The following is a 19673-nucleotide window of genomic DNA, read 5'->3' as shown; positions in this document are numbered from 1 at the left end:
GTGGATGTGAGCGAGAATAAAAGATTTTGAATTGAAAATTTCGTAACTCACCTTTCCAAGCACAAAATAGATTCCTGCCGAACGAGGACCTGTTTCACCCAACCAGCAACGAAGTATTTATAAGCCTCCAAGCTCTTGAAGTTTTTCAAATTTTCGTGAGAATAGGCTGATTTTGTGTGGACAAGATAATTGTAAATATCAGCGTAGCAGATGTCAGGCAGACAGGGCGAAGACAGTGGGTCGAAAAACATCGATTTGGGCATCAAATATGGATCTGGCGACTGTATAGAACGAAGCTTTTCCACTTAACGCCTTTTATGCAACACATCCAGTGAGTTTACGGCATCAGAAAGCACCGGGTCTTAAATGAAATGCATTTTAAATTCCTCGATCAATTGAAAACAATGCTAATACAGAGACAAAATGACGGACAAGTGGGCGGAACCACACAGCGAGCACGTGGTTTTGTGACGTCGGTGGGTAGGGTATATACGAGGTTGAATTTTTCTTCTGCTACTTCCTTTTGTAACACTGGCCACTAGGTGGTGCAAAAATCACAATTAGCAAAAAACACAATTTCCAAAGATCATCACCCAAACATTAAACTTAAGAGATATTCAATTATATTTGCTATACATCAGTTGATATCAGCCAATCATGGAAAAAAAGTCGATCATCATCTATCGGCCAATATATCGGTTCACCTTTATAAGAAAGATCTTATTATATCAACTGAAATCAAGCGTTCTTGAAAAAAGTCCATATGGCGGAAAACACTGACAAGACTGAAAAAGCAGTTTCTGCTCTTGCACTCCTCTTTAAAAGAAACTGCAGTATTTTAAGCCAAAACAACTGTTGTGTTTGATAGAACAGTATGTCTATATGCTGCCATAGCAGATTCACTATTTTTAATTTGTCCGTTTTACCCTGAAAACCCCCGTTTACAGATGTCGCGCAACCGCTTTTGTTTTAACTTAGCCATAAAAAGAAGTAATATTTATTATTCAAAATGTCTGTCATTTTTAGCTTAGAATCATTAATTAATGTCTAATATTTAGTTTGAAAAAAGAAAACAACTTTTAAAAATTATTCACTCACAGGTTTTAAACTTTTAAACAAATTACGTCACAATGAAAAATTTGGCGTCTGTAAAAAAGTCACGGATATCTACCTCATAACCATCGCTTAATTGTGTTTTTTTTTTGTTACTGTCGCATTATCTCCGATATGTTAGATGATAAGTAATCGATCCAAACAAAGAAAATTTGAAAAATAACATTTAAAAGAGTAACTATATGAAAAGGAAAATCTCAACCACTCCTTGTTGTCTGTGATTTCTACATCACGACCCTTGTTATATCACCACGTTTCACCCATAAAATCCCCCAAAAAATCTGGCTGTGGCCATTCACAGCTGTGTCTTGACACTCGGTGATACATGCTACATGGAGTTTTTGGATCGAAACAAGGTAAGTGCGCGATAATATCTCGTTAAAATTGTGGCGTCTTTAATTCTGCCCTCGCGTGCTCTCGCCTCCAATTAGAGTTTTGCTGTTTAATTTTTTTTTTTTAAATGCCCTACTGTTCAAAATTTTTCTTCCCCCAGAAAATTGAGATTTTAAGCTTTCCAATGATGTATCACACATGCATATCAGACAATTTTGAAATTTGGCCAAATTGGGGGTGTCGGAGCGAAACTTTAAGTCACCTGCGTGTTTTCCGCCATATATCAGTCTAATATGTTAGCTAGCCAACTAATCAGTTGCTCTTTATGAGAAAGATTTGTACTCAAGGCGCTAACATGAGGTCTTCTATTATATCAGCTATATATTGGCTGATGGCCAATCTTGAAAAAAAGTCCATGCATTAGCCCGATTAATCGGTTCACCTTAGTGAGATAAATCAACACCCAACAGTGAGTATATCAGTTATCTTATTATATCGACCGATCTTTAAAAAAAGTCCATATATCGGCCCGATATAGCAGCTCGCCAACATACTGATCGACCATTATGAGAAAGATTAGCATAAAAGCAGCCAAGATAAGTTATTCTATTATACCGGCTATATATTGGCCGATCTGGCAAAAGGTCCATTCATCTACCTGATATATCAGCTGATATATCGGTCGACCTTTAGTTAGGATCGTTTAGTTTTTGGTTTGAAACACCTAGTTGAATTTCAGAACAAATTCAAAGTGAATTCCATGACACGGGAGACTTGATTAAAATTTGGGGTCATGAGGTTAAAGGTCACAGAGGCCAGAAAAGGAACTTCACAATTACGTGATAACAGATTAGCCTAGTTCACTGCAAATTTGCCAGGTAGGTGAAATGATGACAATAGAAGGGCTCAAAGGTCACAGAGGTCAGATATATGGCGATGCTTTGAACTTTGCTGCTTAGGTGGAAGGCTCTTTCGGAACACTCCTCTAGTTCTAATATTTTAACTTTAGAAACAAATTGCAGTTAGAATTTAACATCAGTTGCGAGATTTTACATTTTATACATACATTTTCTAATAAAATAAAATTAGAACGAAAAATACTACAGAAATTTTCAAGATGCTTGTTTCCATACCATTTATCCTCATGAGGGTCACAGGGGTGCCGGAGCCTATCCCAGCTAACTACAGGCAGTAGGCGGGGAACTCCCTGAATTAGTTGCCAGCCAATCGCATGGCACAAAAGGACAAACGACCAATCGCGCACATCTACAGACAATTCAATCAGCCGAGAAATCATCCAAGGAATTGTCATCTAAAACGAATATGATTAATTGCATGCAAAAAGACCATTCCGATGTAAAATTAAATCTGAAATGTAATGAAGACACGACTTCCTCACCGTATTCCGTTTCTCTGGTCAAATGCTGGGATCATGGAGGCCGGGTGCTCGGCCATGAGCGCTACGAGCAGCTGCAACACGTCGTGTAGGTTCTCATCCTGCAGACAACAGTGCACAGTAGGGGTGTGTGACTATATCGAAAAAGGTGATATATAGTGATACTTTGTAGGCTAAAAGGTTATCGATATGCTCCAACCAGGTATTGATGTATTTCTTTAAAAAGGTACCAAACATTCATCACTGACACTGAAACCAGTGTGTTTACAGCCAGTCTTGTGGGCATTTACAGGTCAATTCCTGTTCTTATTAGGGCATTTACAGGTTAATTCCTGCTGATTTGGAGTCACCTCCTATTCCTTTGGGGACAGTCTTGAGTCACTTCATTTTCAGTGACCCAAAATCAACAAGAACTGAACTGTAAATGCTTCAAAATCAACAGGAAGTGACCTGTAAATGCCCCAAAAGGAAAAGTGACTGAAAAATCAACAGAAAATTGACTCATTTCTTGGCATTGACTGCCACTGGCGGCTATAGACATCCAATCCGTTTGAAGTGCCCCAAATGCTCCAAGAGGAAAAGGAAGTGACCAAAACATCAACAGTAAAGTATGTGAAATGCCCCAAAATTAACCGAAAGTGACCTGTAAATGCCCCAAAAGGAACATTTGTGGGTCTCTTCCTTTTTCAGCAACCCAAAAACAACAGGAAGTGACCCATAAACACTCCAAAATCAGCAGGAAGTAACCTGTTAATACCCCAATAGGAAAAGGGAGTGAACAAAAATCAACAGGAAAGTATGTGAAATGCCCCAAAATTAACCGGAAGTCACCTGTAAATGCCCCAAAAGGAACATTCTTAAGTAACTTCCATTTAAGTAACCCAAAAATCAACAGGAAATGACGTGAAAAGCCCAAAAATGAACAGGAAGTGACCTGTAAATGCCCCAAAATGAACATTCTTGAGTCACTTCCTCTTCTCTTTGGACATTTTTGAGTCACTTTCTTTTCTGTAACCCAAAATCAGCAGAAGGTGACCTGTAAATAGCCCAAAAAGAAAATAAAATGACCAAAAATCAACAGGAAATGATGAGGAATGCCCCAAAATTAAAAAGAAGTGACATGTTAATGCCCCAAAATGAACATTTTTGGGTCACTTCCTTTTAAGAAACTTAAAATCAACAGGAAGTGAACTAAAAAAGTTCCAAAATCAACAGGAAATGATGAGGAATGCCCCAAAATTAAAAAGAAGTGCCATGTTAATGCCCCAAAAGGCAAAGTAAGTGACCGAAAATTAACAGGAAGTGACTTGTAAATGCCCCAAAAGGAACACTCTTGAGCCACCTCCTTTTTGGTAACCCAAAATCAACAGGTGGCTGCCTGTGAATTCCCCAAATTCAGCAAGAAGTGACCGGGAAATGTCCCAAAAAGAAAAGGGACCTGTAAATGCCCCAAAATGAACAGGAAGTGACCTGTAAATGACCCCAAAATGAGCATCCTTGAGTCGCTTCCTTTTCAGTAACCCCAAATGAAAAGGAGGTAACCAATAAATGCACCAAAAGGAAAAGGAAGTGACCAAAAATCTACAGAAAATGATGTAAAATGCCCCAAAATGAACAGGAAGTGACTTGTAGATGCCCCAAAAGGAACATTCTTGAGTCACTTGCTTTTCGGTAACCCAAAATCTACAGCAAGTGAAATATAAATGCTCCAAGATCAACAGGAAGTGACAAGTAAATGCCTCAAAGGAAAAACCTGACCGAAAATCACCAGGAAATGACTTGAAATGCCCCAAAATAAAACAGGAAGTGACCTGTAGATGCCCCCAAATGAACATTTTTGAGTCACTCCCTATTCGGTAACCCAAAATCAACAGGAAGTGAACTATAAATGCTCCAAAATCAACTGGAAGGTACCTGTAAATATTCCTAAAGGAAAAGGAAGTGACCAAAAATCAGCAGAAAATGATGTGAAATGCCCCAAAATGAACAGGAAGTAAATGCCCCAAAAGGAACAATCTTGAGTCATTTCCTTTTCGGTAACCCAAGATCAACAGGAAGTGACCAAGTAAACCCAAAATCAACAGGAAGTGACCTGTAAATGCCCCCCCCCCCCCAAAAAAAAGTTACAGAAAATCCCGTAAGACCTGCAAATGCCCCAAAAGAAAAAAAAGTGACAGAAAATCAACAGGAAATGACTTGAAATGCCTCAAAATAAACAGGAAGTGACCTGTTAATGCCCCAGAATGAAAAGGAAGTGACCTGTGAATTCCCCAAAAACAACAGGAAGTGACATGCCCCGAAGGAAAACGGAAGTGCCCAAAAATCAACAGGAAATGATGTAAAATGCCCCAAAATGGACTTATTTCTTGGCATTGACGGCCACTGACAGCTATAGACGTCCAATCCGTTTGAAGTAGGAGAGAGGGCTGCATCCCTCCCAGTTAAAATGAATGTCTACTAGCGATAAACTCAGAGCAGAAGGATTTTAAAAAGCTAGTTTTTCTGTTAATTTGTCGTTTTGTAGAACATTTTTGTACCACCATATCGTGAGATCATTTCTATCATATATTCTACCTACGCTGTCTTCCAAATGGATGTTCTTCAATAAAAAAAAATCAAGGCCTATACAACTTTCATTGCTGTCTTTTCCACTTTTTATGAACGTATTGATTTCTCTATTCAGAAACACTGAAACAACAAATTTACTTTGACTTTAGGGTGAATGACGAGGGTGGGAAAGAGGGTTTACTGGCTCTGGGATGCCCGTGGCTTAACATGTCCTGGGTGAACTGGCAAAAATTCCCACACTCCCGTAATCTTGTTAATTCTCTCCAGACAAGTAGAAGCTGAAGGAGCTGCGAGCGGTCCATATTTTCATCACTCTCAGCTTCATGTGAATAGGCATCCCGGCACTTGTCGGTTTAACGTACGGGGGTGTGTGAAGATCAGAAAGAAAAAAAATGTATGCGGCTGTGTACCTCTTGCATTGTTAGCAAATAGTTAAGGATGCTCTGCAATTCGTCTTCTTTCACACCTCGGTCCTGAAAAAAGAACACAGGAGATAGTAGGAACCATTTGGAATTTCTGACATTTCTCGATAAAATCACAATCAAATGTGATCTGGTCTTTGTCAAAATCACACAGATGAAAAAATAATGTCTGCTTGAACTAAAACCACCCAAACATTCATAGCTTTTCATTTTTTAACCTGAAAAGATGGAAATGCCAAACGGTACACACAAAAACTTGAAACGTTTCTACACAAGCTGTGTTTCAGATTAAGAAATGCCGTTCATTTCAAAAGAAAAGGCATTTTGATAAGGCATTATGCAGGCGGGGCTCTTATTGAACACATTTATGAAAATTTGTCATAGCACCAACAAATATTTGTACTTTTCTTTGTAAATTTAACCAATAAAACGTATGACCTTCAACATAGAGGGTATTTAGTTTCATGAACTCATTCACTCCCAGCCATTTTCACCGGAGCAAGGCCCTTCGCTCCCGGCCGTTTTACTGGACTCGGATTTTGCAAGGCCCACAGAAAATTCTGTTCTATTGCTATATAAACATGGAAGCCACCAAAAGAAAGATTTGACTCTCTTCTTTCAGCAGGAAAAAAAATAAGTTCATATATTTTTCCATTCTTTAGAAATTAGCATTAGAAAATAGCTTAGTTTGAGCAATTTTCCAATTTCTGATGAAAAAACAGAGAAATTGAGCTTTTTGTAAAAGCATACATTTCAAACAGAACTTTGACTTTAACACAGCTATTTTTGTGCTTTTGTGACACCCCAAAAATAACAAAATAACAAACAACAAGACAAATAGAGCTTTTGATCGCAAAGTAACAATTTGTTTACACTAGGGCTGTCAAACGATTAAAATTTTTAATCGAGTTAATTACAGCTTAAAAATTAATCGTAATTAATCGCAATTCAAACCATTGATAAAATATGCCATATTTTTCTGTAAATTATTGTTGGAATGGAAAGATAAGACACAAGATGGATATATACATTCAATATACGGTACATAAGTACTGTATTTGTTTATTATAACAATAAATCAACAAGATGGCATTAACATTATTAACAATCTGTTAAAGCGATCCATGGATAGAAAGACTTGTGGTTCTTAAAAGATAAATGTTAGTACAAGTTATAGAAATATTATATTAAAACCCCTCTTAATGTTTTCGTTTTAATAGAATTTGTAAAATTTTCAATCAAAAAATAAATTAGTAGCCCGCCATTGTTGATGTCAATAATTACACAATGCTTATGGGGGCTCAAGCCCATAAAATCAGTCGCACCCAAGCGCCAGCAGAGGGCGGCAAAACTCCAAAAAACACAAGTAACAAGTTGGCATTGCACTGTGCTGTCATCTTAATTTGTTTGAGCGGCGCATGTGCGTTAATTACTTCAACTATTTTAATGTCATTAATTTAAAAAATTAACTACCGCCAGTTAACGGGATAATTTTGACAGCCCTAATTTACACATAACCAAACTATTTGCGCACATCACAACGGGGAAGGCCCTCGGCTGCTCCCGGTAGAATGAGGTGGCTCCCAGTAATCTGATGAGTCCGGATCAAGATCGGTTTCACTTTTTTATCATCTTCATCGTTGGTTTTATGCTCGGACTCAGGAGTAACGCAACGTGAGCTCCGCAGAACGCGTGTGGAACCTGACGTCGTTGTGGCCGTCACCGACTGTCTCATCAAGGTAGATTTTTTTGAATCCTTCCTAAGTTTTAAAATCATCATTTAAAGATAAATTTAAGTCAAGATTTTGCCGATTTAGGAGCATTTTAGATAAAAAGTTACTTAGGTTCACTAGGAAGGTTCTCTACAACAGAGCCTTCCTGAAAGGTCTACTGCTTTAAGATGGCGGCTGTTGACTAATGCATCTAGTTCTTTATTATACATGTTGCTAATGCAGCCGTGTCTGTCATTTGCATCTAGTTCTGTATATATGTGATATCTACCGAAGCATCATTTGGACGTAGTTTGTAGGCTATCAGCTACAGTCAGGTATTATTGGAGCCACCTAGCATCACGTTTGCAACAGCGTCACCCTCCGTGCCTCCTCCCCACTCCTGCTCTGCTCTCTCGTCTCCGTGAGTCCGTCTTTCTCAGACTTTTCTCGCGTCAGTCAACCAAGATAGTAACGCACGCCTTTACCGCCTCAGTAACGGTAACGGCGTTGCCAAGATGAGAAAAAGTAATTAGATTATTCACGACTGAAGAAAATAACGCCGTTATATTCTAACGCCGTTATTAACAACACTGGTCTTATGACGCCACAGTCAAATCAAGTGTTACCCAATTGTTTTCTTGAACTCAATAACTGTAAATGGCTTCATAAATATTTGGTGTACACTTGAAAAGAAAACACGGCGTGACAATCGGCATTTGTATTTCAGAGCGAAAGAAAGATGAAGAAATGGAGCCTTTAGAGGACGAGTTGGGCCAGGCTCGGCGGGGGCTGTGAGATACCTTCAAGATGAGTTGCTTGAGGAAGAGAAGCATGAAAGCCCGCAGAGAGATGATTTCTTTCTGGGTCGGCCTTGGACCATCTGCAGCGAGAAGGAAGGAAGAGAGAGAGGTAAAGCGCCGGAACATAATGTGCAGCCGTCTGCTTGTTTACGTGGCTGTTGTTCATTCTTATTTTACTCTTGGTTGGTTTTAATGATGCGAAGTTAGCGTTTGAAGTCGCCGTAATGAGCTACTGATGCTCGGCGTGGGGAAGAAACAGCTACATATTTTACACGCGTTTTCCTTCAGCTCCGTGAGTCGTGATTAAAAAAACAAATTTTTTTAAGACATTTTCATGAATTAACGCTCACATATTGTGAAATTCACTTGAAAAACATGGCAAGTAGTGAAGTACTATTGGAGAAGGATCATTAAAAAGAAAAACATAGCGATGATGTGTTTATATCAAGGTTGTTATCGATTGGAAAAAAAAAAAAAAACAATAGAAAAGTAGGGAAAATAAATATGGGTTTCATTCACCCTGACGTCTAGCGCCGTTAATGGCAGCCAATGAGTGAAATAGAGTAGCACCTCAAGATACGTAATGAATTCGTTCCGGAGTGGCTTTCATATCATGAAGCCATTTTTATATACAAGTCGCTTCATTTGTTCCAAAGCCTACTAAAACTGTCACTGTCATTGCACTTCTAATGCAACAACATTGTCACATGCATAGACTTTCATTACTATTGACGTGTCACTTCGTCATTCTTTGCGTAACACCTTATCAGAAGGGGCCGAGCTTCATTTAGTAATAGCCGAAGACGGCACACGCTCATGTTGGATTTAAGCTTGGATTTACTTAGGATTGGATTTAACTACGAAAACTGTACAGCATACAAACGGGAAGGATTGTCTCGGAGTGATTTGTTCAAGGATTCAAGGTAAATATTTTTCGTACCATGCATGGGTGATTGAAGAATTTATTCACAGGAATTTTCTTCTTTGTTTACACATGGAGGCGGCTAATTTTCATAACTGACTAGCCTCATAGTTTACTTTTAACCGAGAATCGAGACTGTTTTACGTCCATATCTATGAAGAATTTGGGGATTTAAGAGTTTCTTCACAAGAATTTTCACCACAAATGTTCTGTTTACGCCATGCGGCCGCTAGCCTCATTTGCTAACATAGTAGTATCGTACTTCGACAATATACGTAAAATAAACACTAACTGCATGGTTTCTTTGCCCTTAACCAAGAATCGCCCCATGTTCCAGGATGAAAGAGGCGAGACATCAATGAGGGTTGGCTCCAGGCTGATGACCCTGCAGCGGGCCCACTGGCACCGTCGGAAGTGCAGCAAGCAGTAATGCTCAGCAGGCTCCGCCTACCTGCACTCCCAACTAGCATTTTTCAATAAACACAAAAAATGTTTTGAAGAAAATCCTACATTGTGATTTCTGGATTTTTTTTTTCAGATTGTTTCTCAGAGTTCACAAGCACCTACCATAAAAAATTTCAAACCCGGCCATCATTTCTCCTGAGGTAACATGCATATTACAACACAAAATTGCGGTGAATTTGAGAGTATTTTGTCCTCACATGCCCTGCAAGTATCTGGGAGTACCCCAATTTGTTAGCCACCACTCTAATGAGGACAAGCACTCTAGAAAATGATGTTGTATGAAAATGTCAGCGTTGCATCTCAGGCAGCCTCGACACAGCGGCAGTAAAAAGTCAAGGTCAAGCCTGTCCATCAAGCGGTCACGAACGACGCCAAATTGGAAAGGCTGGGCCACAGTCAAATGATGGCAATCCGTCTACCTCCCTTGCTCTGAAAGCTCCACAAAAGAATTGTTTTTTAGTGAGACTAAATACTAAAACAGTATGTTCCATCCATATAAATGATTGGCCAAATTCTTTGTGAATAACCAGCATGTTATTTTCTTTAAAAGCACTTGAGGCGATTGGTCATTGTCGCTCACACTGTAAATTTGAGGCTGAGCTGAACTTGCAGTAGACCAAACATTGTAAATATGGAAGCGGTCTAACATTCACGATCATCAGACTGATTACAGAACAAACATTTAGGATATTGGCTAATGACCATCTTTTGAAAGAAAACCCTAATCACAGATAATTGCTTGGGATTATATTGTCAAAAAGACTTAACACACACTCAGGATAATCTTTTAGGATAATCACTTTGAACACATTACACACCATAGGATTAAAAATCAGAATATTGTGTTACCTTTTAAAATAATCTCTTTAGCGCAATTATCTTTTTAACACACTTCACATCACAAGATAATCAATTGGGATCCTCTTTTGGAAAGATTCGTCAAACCTAAGATTGTTTAATCACTCGAACACCACAGGATAATCACTCTGGATCTTTTTTTTTTTTTTTTTTTCTATAATACACCCCACAAAACAGGGTAATTGCTCAGGACCATCTTAAAAAAAAAAAAAAAAAAACACCCACTTTAAAAACAGGCCACACTACGGGATAATCGCTCAAGAGAAATTTTTCACAAATCACTCTTAACATGCAACACAATATAATTGCTTCGGATTATATACACAAATAATTATCTTAACAGACCTACACCACAACAATCTCCTGTCATAGAAATGTTCACAAATTACTCAACACACAGCACCAAAAAATAATCACTTGGGATCATCATTTTTCAAAAAGCACACCACAGGAAAATCAGTTGCGATGACCTTGTGGACATATTCAACAAGTCCAAGGATATATGTATATATTTTTAAATCAAACCCACACCATTAGATAATCTCTTGTCATAAAAATGTTCACAATTCACTCTTAACACACAACACCAAAAATGATCGTTTTGGATCATCTTTTCAAAAAGCACACCACAGGATAATAAGTTGCAATCATCTCGCGGATTTATTCGACCAATCCAAAGACTATTTAAATCGCTTGAACACCACAAGAAAATCACTCAGGATCTCATCAAAATTCACTCTTAACACACTCCGCAAAAAAGAAAATTGCTCAGGATCATCTTTAAAAAAAAATTAAAAAAAAAAAAAAAAAAAAAAAACACCCACTTCAAAAACGGGCCACACCACAGGTTCATCACTTGGGATAAAATTTTCACAAATCATTCTTAACATGCAGGACAAAATTTTTGCTTCGGATTATATACACAAATAATTCTCTTAACACACACACCACAAGATAATCTAATGGCATAAAAATGTTCAAATCACTCTTAAAACACAGCACCAAAAAAATAATCACTTGGGATCATCTTTCAAAAAGCACACCACAGGATAATCGGTCACGATCATCTTGCAGACATATTTGACGCGTACAAAGACTATTTTTAAATCGCTCAAATACCACAAGATGATCACTTAAGGATCTCGCCAAAATTCACTCTTAACACACTCCACACACACACAAAAATTATTGCTCAGCATCTTTTTCAAAAAAAAAAACAAAAACAAAAAAAAAACACACCCACTTTAAAAACAAGCCACACCACAGGTAAATCGCTTGGGATAAAATTTTCACAAATCACTCTTAACCTGCAACACAATGTAATTGCTTCAGATTATATACACAAATAATTCTCATAACACACCACGCCACAAGATAATCTGATGTAAAAAAAAATGTTCATTAACACACAGCACCAAAAAATAATCGCTTGGGATCATCATTTCAAAAAGCACACCACAGGATAATCACTCTTGCCGACTTATTTGACAAATCCAAAGATTACTTTTTTAAAATCACTCGAACACCACAGGATAATCACTCAGGATCTCATCAAATATCAATATTAACACACTCCACAAAACTAATTGCTCAGGATCAAAAACACACATCACAGGATAATCACATGGAATATAACATTTTCACAAATAATTCTCTTAACACACCCAAACCACAAGATAATCTCATGTCAAAAAAATGTTCACAAATGACTCAACACACAGCACCAAAAAAAATAATAATAATCGCTTGGGATCATCATTTCAAAAAGCACACCACAGGATAATCATTCTTGCGGTCAGATTTGACAAATCCAAAGATTACATTTTTCCCAAATTATTCGAACACCAAAGGATGATCACTCAGGATCTCATCAATTCACTCTTAACACAGTACACAAAACACAATAATTGCTCAGGATCAAAAACACACACTACAAGATAATCACATGGAATATGACATTTTCACAAATCATTCTTAACACACACAGCAGCGCAAAATGATCACTTAGGATCATCTTTTCAAAAATCATACTTAACAAACCCTACACCACAGGATAATCAGTCAATCTTTTGGACATATATATCAAACCATAGTTTTTAAATCACATTAACAGGCCAAACTACAATCTTTTAAGTGAAACACCACAGGATAATCATCCAGTACCTTAACTTTGATAGTCCTACAAATATTTCATTTACTACCGATGAGATGACGCTCGGCCGACCCATCGACAACTGCACTTTGGCCGCGACAAAGCCAAAAGCCGCAGTAGCTCCGACAAACAGTAATCAATGACGAGGCTCCCCGAGGACGAGGCTAATGGTTAAGTATCTCCACCGTGATTAATAGAGAGGACGGGAAAAAAACGAGAGTCTGACAGGGAAGCGCCGATAAGAGCGTTATTACTGGCCGCCGATGCGTCGGAGTTATTCACAAGTAATTATGTTGAACAGCTTCGCGCCTCTTGTTTCTCCCGGTGGCAGATTACGTTGAGCTCCCGGCGTCACCCGAGGGCACGGCTAGTTTATTGAAAAATGATTTATTTCCGTGCGATTAACGCAGTCGTCGTCTTGGCCTTGTAATGGATGGTTGTTGTGTCACGACGCGGACGGAAATCCCGCATCCCGCCGAGGCGTGCAAGCACCTCGTGGGTTTGTCGAAGTGGAACAAAATAGGTTAAAGTACAGGACAAGTTTAGTCTTTTGCTGCTATTGAAGGTAATGTAACAGACGTTCAGGTTGAAAAGAAGGAAAGGCAGGGTGGTGCTACAACGACTCAACTTGACTCACTTGCAGTGTTGGGCACGTTACTTTAAAAAGGTCATTAGTTACTCACTACTTCTTCCAAAAAGTAACTGAGTTAGTAACTGAATTTCTCTATAATAAAAGTAACTACTTACCAGGGGAAGTAACTATTTCTGTTACTTTAAAAAGAATTTTCTGAGCAGTATTCGCGTCAGTTGAATAGAGAAGAACAGACAGGTAGTTGTGTTACAGAACCTTGTAATATTTATTGCACCTCACCAGCAACAGATTTAGCCTACACTTGAAGTGCAACAAAAATAAACAGATTTGAATTGCTTACCACAGATGTTGACAAAAGCTTTGCCCCGGGACATAAATTACACTTTACATGCACGTTCTTTCTTGAATTTCGACCAACTTGAAATAGTGTTTATATCTCCACCTCGTAAAAGGACAAATTTTCCTCTGAATGCTCTGCCATCATATCCCTCTGCATCTATTTTGCGTGTGTGTGTGTTTGCCGCACGCGCTGTTCCGGTTTGTGTGTGAAAACACCGGCGCTAAAGTTTGTTGAAAAAATAAATAAATAAACAAAAGTTTATGAACAACAAATACACGTGCGCTATTAGGCTCGAGCGTTTACGTCACAGAATGGGGGATCACGTGAGATTTGACAAAAACGCAGCCATATTTGAAGCAGGTCTGGCTCGCGGGACATTAAACTTTAACTTGCCAGTTCGATAAAGAGACAAACTCGTTACTAAGGCGAAGAAGAGATATGTGATCAAACTTAAGGATGTGAACAATGTTGACCCTTACGAGCAAGCCGAAGACAAATGGAGTAAAGATGTCGACAGGCTTCCACAATGACGCGAAATGGACATTCTGCTGTATTTATTGTTTGGTCTATGTTACTAAACTCATCAGCGATTCCGCAATTACAAATCGCTACAAAGCTACGAACACTTTTGCTGCGGATGGGTGCAGGACCTGCACATTATGACCATATCAAACGGCAACTCCATCGTTCTTGCAAAGGTAGGCTATGTGTGTTTACTATTTTCATTGCCATGAACCGGAACACACCTCCCAAGTCTTGGATGACAAACAGAGCAGAGTAGACTCGCTACGGCTGGTTGTTTCTTCAATTTATTCAAAGTAAGTAATGCACCGCTTTTGACCGTCAGTAACGGTAACGCCGTTGTAGCGGCGGAAAAAATAATTAGTTAGATTACCCCGTTACGGAAAAAATAACGCCATTATGTAACGGCTTTATTTATGACGGCGTTATTCTCAACACTGCTCACTTGACATAAAATGATAACTGCCCGTTTTTTTTTTTTTTTTGCTTTTAACCAAGAATCTAGATTGTTTTACGTTCATACCTAAAGAAATTCAGGGATTTACGCAATTATTTACAAGAATTTTCAACCTAAAAAGCCCTTATTTTTGTGATGTGCACCAGGGGGCGTTACCGGGGGGGGGGGGGGGCACCCACGGACACGCTCTGCCCAAACAAAACTGGATGTAGTCCTAACTGTAGTCTGGACACCGCATATGGTATCCTATTCATGTTGTACTGATGTGTTCTAAGTTTTAACATTTGTGTTGTTACCTACTCTTTCACCTAAAAAAAAAAAAACACAAAGCTACACACATTAACGCATATTTTGATTTTTTTTTTTTCCCCACATTTTATCAAAGTTTTCACCAGTGTTCACCTGACTGTTGAGTTTGGTGAGTTTTGAAGCATTCTGAGGGGGTCAAAGTAGGGCTCAACGCATCGGCGGGACAAAGAATGACTGCTAGGGGGCGCTACATAGTGTGTTTGGAATTTGTCTTAACACGGTTTCAAAGATTCACTCAAAACTCATGTCAAAATTATACTAGATAAAGTCGCTACTGTATTTCGGGCAAAAACTTATAATGTTAAATATTGCTATTGATCCTGAAAAAAACACTACTGGCCATGAGTATTGGCACCCCTGCAATTCTGTCAGATAATGCTCAATTTCTCCAAAAAAAAAAAAAAAAAAAACCCTATCATTTTGCACAAAACTCTAAAAATGGACCGGACAAAAGTATTGGCACCCTTTAAAAAAATCATGTGATGCTTCTCTAATTTGTGTAATTAACAGCACCTGTTATTTACCTGTGGCACATAACAGGTGGTGGCAATCACTAAATCACACTTGCAGCCAGTTAAAATGGATTAAAGTTGACTCAACCTCTGTCCCGTGTCCTTGTGTCTACCAAATTGAGCATGGAGAAAAGAAAGAAGACCAAAGAACTGTCTGAGGACTTGTGAGGAAGCATGGGCAATCTCAAGGCTACAAGTCCATCTCCCAAGACCTGAATGTTCCTGTGTCTACCGTGCGCAGTGTCATCAATAAGTGTAAAGCCCATGGCACTGTGGCTAACCTCCCAAGAAAAATTGACAAGATTCCAACGAAAGATTGTCCGGATGGTGGATAAAGAACCTCGACAAACATCCAAACAAGTTCAAGCTGTCCCGAAGTCCGAGGTTACAACAGTGTCAACCCGTACTATCCGTCGGCATCTGAATGAAAGGGACTCTATGGTAGTATACCGAGGAAGACCCAACTTCTGACCCAAAGACATAAAATAGCCAGGCTGGAGATAGCCAAAAACGTTTTGGAAGAATGAGGTCAGATGAGACAAAAGTAGAGCTTTTTGGGAAAAGGCATCAACATAGAGTTTACAGGAAAAAAAAAAAAAAAAAAAAGGCCTTAAAAGAAAAGAACACTGTCCCCACAGTCAAACATGGCGGAGGATCCCTGATGTTTTGGGCTTGCTTTGCTAGCTCTGTTACTGGACTGCCTGACCGTGTGCATGGCATGATGAAGTCTAAGGACTACCAACAAATTTTGCCGCATAATGTGAGGCTGAGTGGGAGAAAGCTGGGTCTCCCTCAGAGGTCATGGGTCTTCCAGCAGGACAATGACCCAAAACACACTAGAAAATGGTTTGAGAGAAAGAATTGGAGACTTCTAAAGTGGCCAGACCTGAATCCCATAGAACACCTGTGGAGAGATTTGAAAATGGCACCCTTCAAATCTCAGACCTGGAACAGTTGGCCAAAGAAGAATGGTCTAAAATTCCAGCAGAGCATTGTAAAAATCTCAGTCATTTCCCTGCCGGGGACTCGGAGACGAAGGAAAGAGCGTAAACAAAAGAGGAGGCATGAGAGCTAGGTTACATGCTAACTCAAACCGAGCAGCACTTCCAAGTCTCTTCCTCGCCTTTCAAACACGAAAAAAAAAAAAAAAAAAAAAAAAATCACACTAATCTAGCCCGACTCATGTCACACACGGCAGCGGGAGTTTCAGCGGACTATGACGGCTCGTCATTCCCCTGCTGTGACCCCGGCAAGGAGTCCCGATGGACGCTCAGCTGCGGAAGCGTCGGCGGGATCGAGTTATCTGCACTGGGGGCGAGGGGAGAATGGCTCCAACACCTCCCAGCAAGCAGTCCCGCCGTGCGGGTCAGGCGCCGGAAGGGAGAGGGGACGCCGAGGACGGTTTTGGGGCTTTACGGGGTCACGTCCTGTTGGTTTGGGGAGATTTCAGGGTCACTTGTTGATATCAGGTTACTTCCTGTTATGTTGTGTCACTTCCTGTTGAGCAGAACTAAGAAACTCATCGATGGATAGTGGAAGTGGTAGTTCGCAGTTATTTTGTCTAAAGGTTGTGCTACCAAGTATTAGGCTGAGGGTGCCAATACTTTTGTCCGGCCCATTTTTGGAGTTTTGTGTAAAATTATAATGATCTAATTTTTGTAAATGGTAAAATGGTAAATGGGGAGTACTTATATAGGTCTTTATTTACATTGTTAAAATGCCCAAAGCACTTTACATTAGCACACATTTACCCTTTCACGGACATATTCACACACCAATGGTGCTGCCATGAAATGCGCTGCCAACCCATTGGGGGCAAGTTAGGGTTCAGTACCTTGCCCAAGGGCACTTCGATAGTGGACAGTCATAGCCGAGAATCGAACCGCTAACCCTTCGGTGTCCCAGGACAACTCGAGCTACCAACTGCACCAACGCTGTTTTCTTTCTCATTTGTGTTTTTTCATTGCAAGCTAAATAAAATGAAGACATTACTACCAAAGCATTTGTAATTGCAATCATGTTTACTTTTGGCCCGCAGTGTATAGGTGAGTACCTCTGAATTTGGTGATTTTTGTGCACCTAGCGTCAAATCTGAGAATTTTATCGCCATTTTAAGTTTGATTATACTTATGTTAAAACATATTTTAGGGATTAGGGAACGACTTTGAATTTTTTGATGCTGCAGATCACGGAGACTCATAGGCTAGGTTCATACTACAGGTCTTAATGCACAAATCCGATTTTTTGCCAGATCTGTTTTTTTTGCGTGCCTGTTCAGACTGCCTTTGTCCATTGAGACCGTTCGATATCACGCATGCGCACTAATTTGCAGTTCGAGATGCACTCAGCAAAGAGACCCGCATGTGCAGAAGCATCAAAACAAATTACACATGCAAGCTGTATGTCATTACAGAGTGATCATATTTTGATTTCCAAAAAGAGGACACAAATAACAGACATTAATAATCCCCATTTAGTCTTATATTCAAAGTTTATATGGAGGGTTATCCTTTTCTTCATTTTATTTTTTTATGACTGTGGTCAAGCCCGCTCCGTGCTTAATAGCAGAGTTCAAGCTAGGCGCTAATGTCTACATGGCTGCCGTCCTCCGCGCCTCTTGCTTTTTGCTGACGTCATTGCAGCACGAATTCCGATTTGGGAGTTTGACAGTTCAGACCGCCAGTCACGTTCTGAAAAAATGTGGCCCAGATCGGATTTGAACCACATACGAAAGTGACTCAGATCGGATTTGAAATGGTCCACTTCTATGTGACTTGTCCCGTTCAGACCGTCAAGTTAATGCCTGACTCGAGTCGGAAAAACACGAAAAAATCGGATTCGTGCATTAAGACCTGTGGTATTAACCTAGCCATATATGCCTAAGGGAGGTGCCTGTTTTGGTTTTAGGTCACTAGCATCTTTGGTTTTTAAAAATATTTGAAATGTAAGTTTTTGAAAATAGGCCCCCTACGGAGCACCCTGCGCCCCGTTTCCCGTCAACTGATAGTGAAGTCTATAACTAAAATATGACTAAGACTAATAAGTATTATCGTCCAAAAGACTAAGACGAAAATTAAAAGGGCTTCCAAAAATAACACTGGAGTAAACGCAGACCCTCTCAAGCAGTAGCCCAATCAGCCGTGCGTAGCCTCCGTGAAGCCATCCATCAGCTTGTGTGGCCGCATAGTTCCAACGACGAGCTTTCAAGCGACATTAGCCCTCGGAGGCAGCAAAGTGGAGTTCGGCGAGGGACCCGAAGAGCAAAACGGCTTTTCATCGCTCATTACCGAGCGAGACAAAGGCGGCGGGGCTATCGATCCAGACAGACGACGCGTCGGTCGGCTCGAAGCGCCTGAAAGAGGCCGAGGCGTCTCGTGGCTTTTGCGCATAACTGAATGATGTACGACTTTCATTTGAAAGGCTTCACTATTAAAAAGCCCAGGCTGTGCTTCAACGTCCTCCCCGTGTCCTTATAATTGAACACTTCATTACCTGCTCGGCTCTCTTTATAAGCGCCTTTGTTTGCTCATTTTTCAGCCGACAATGACGGCCCTGCCAAATCAAGCTGAGGATTAATGGCGGCGGGACCCGGCGCGCGCAACCCGTCGGAAGAAAGCCATCCGTTTTGGAGATTGGCCCCGCCGTCTTTTTCGCCTTTGTTTAAAAAAGAAGTCGGCATTAGGCGGGCCTAATTGGAGAACGCGCTGGGAGGAAAACCAATCAAGTCCATTACGTCTTTGCGCCGGATCCGTATGCCTCCCATCTGTTCGCGCTCATTGAGGCAATCAAGCAGCGCGCCTGGCTCATGCACAGAATGAACAAACTTGTTCCCTGACGAAAAGGGAGGAAAAGTCTTGACGTTGCGCTTTCATCCAGTGAACTCGCTGGATGCCAATGACGCCAACGTTCCATTTATCTTATTACCTGAGACGAAGAATAGGAATCTGGGTGTCCTCATGGTCTGAGCTTCTTTTAATGTATCGCATGAGAGTTTGATATACTCCCATAGTGGTTGTTCGTTATCTTTATAGAGGACAGCAGCCAACAGGAAGGGACAAAAAGGAAGGATCAGACAAAAGAGGAGAAGAACAAACAAACAAACAAAAATACAGTACATTATTATACGTCTATGTTACCTATGTAAATAGTGGTGCTATCCATCTATCCATTTTCTCCCTCTTATCCGAAATTGGGTCACGG

The 19673-nt window shown here is 40.0% G+C and overlaps 1 protein-coding gene across 1 annotated transcript in view; it reads right to left on the bottom strand.

Annotated features, from left to right (window-relative positions):
- Window positions 1–19673, bottom strand: part of LOC130917406 (neurobeachin-like) — a 572897-nt gene that overhangs the window by 377831 nt on the left and 175393 nt on the right. Inside the window, exons 14-16 of the mRNA XM_057838766.1 lie at window positions 8345–8424; window positions 5821–5883; window positions 2846–2943 (exon numbers count right to left, since the gene is read on the bottom strand). Coding sequence (XP_057694749.1) covers window positions 2846–2943; window positions 5821–5883; window positions 8345–8424 — 241 coding nt within the window. The remainder of the gene's footprint in view (window positions 1–2845; window positions 2944–5820; window positions 5884–8344; window positions 8425–19673) is intronic.

This window comes from Corythoichthys intestinalis, chromosome 6, assembly GCF_030265065.1.
Source record: "Corythoichthys intestinalis isolate RoL2023-P3 chromosome 6, ASM3026506v1, whole genome shotgun sequence".
Lineage (NCBI taxonomy): Eukaryota > Metazoa > Chordata > Actinopteri > Syngnathiformes > Syngnathidae > Corythoichthys > Corythoichthys intestinalis.
The sequence above is the reverse complement of the archived record's forward strand: the minus strand, read 5'-3'. Positions and strand labels throughout refer to the sequence as shown.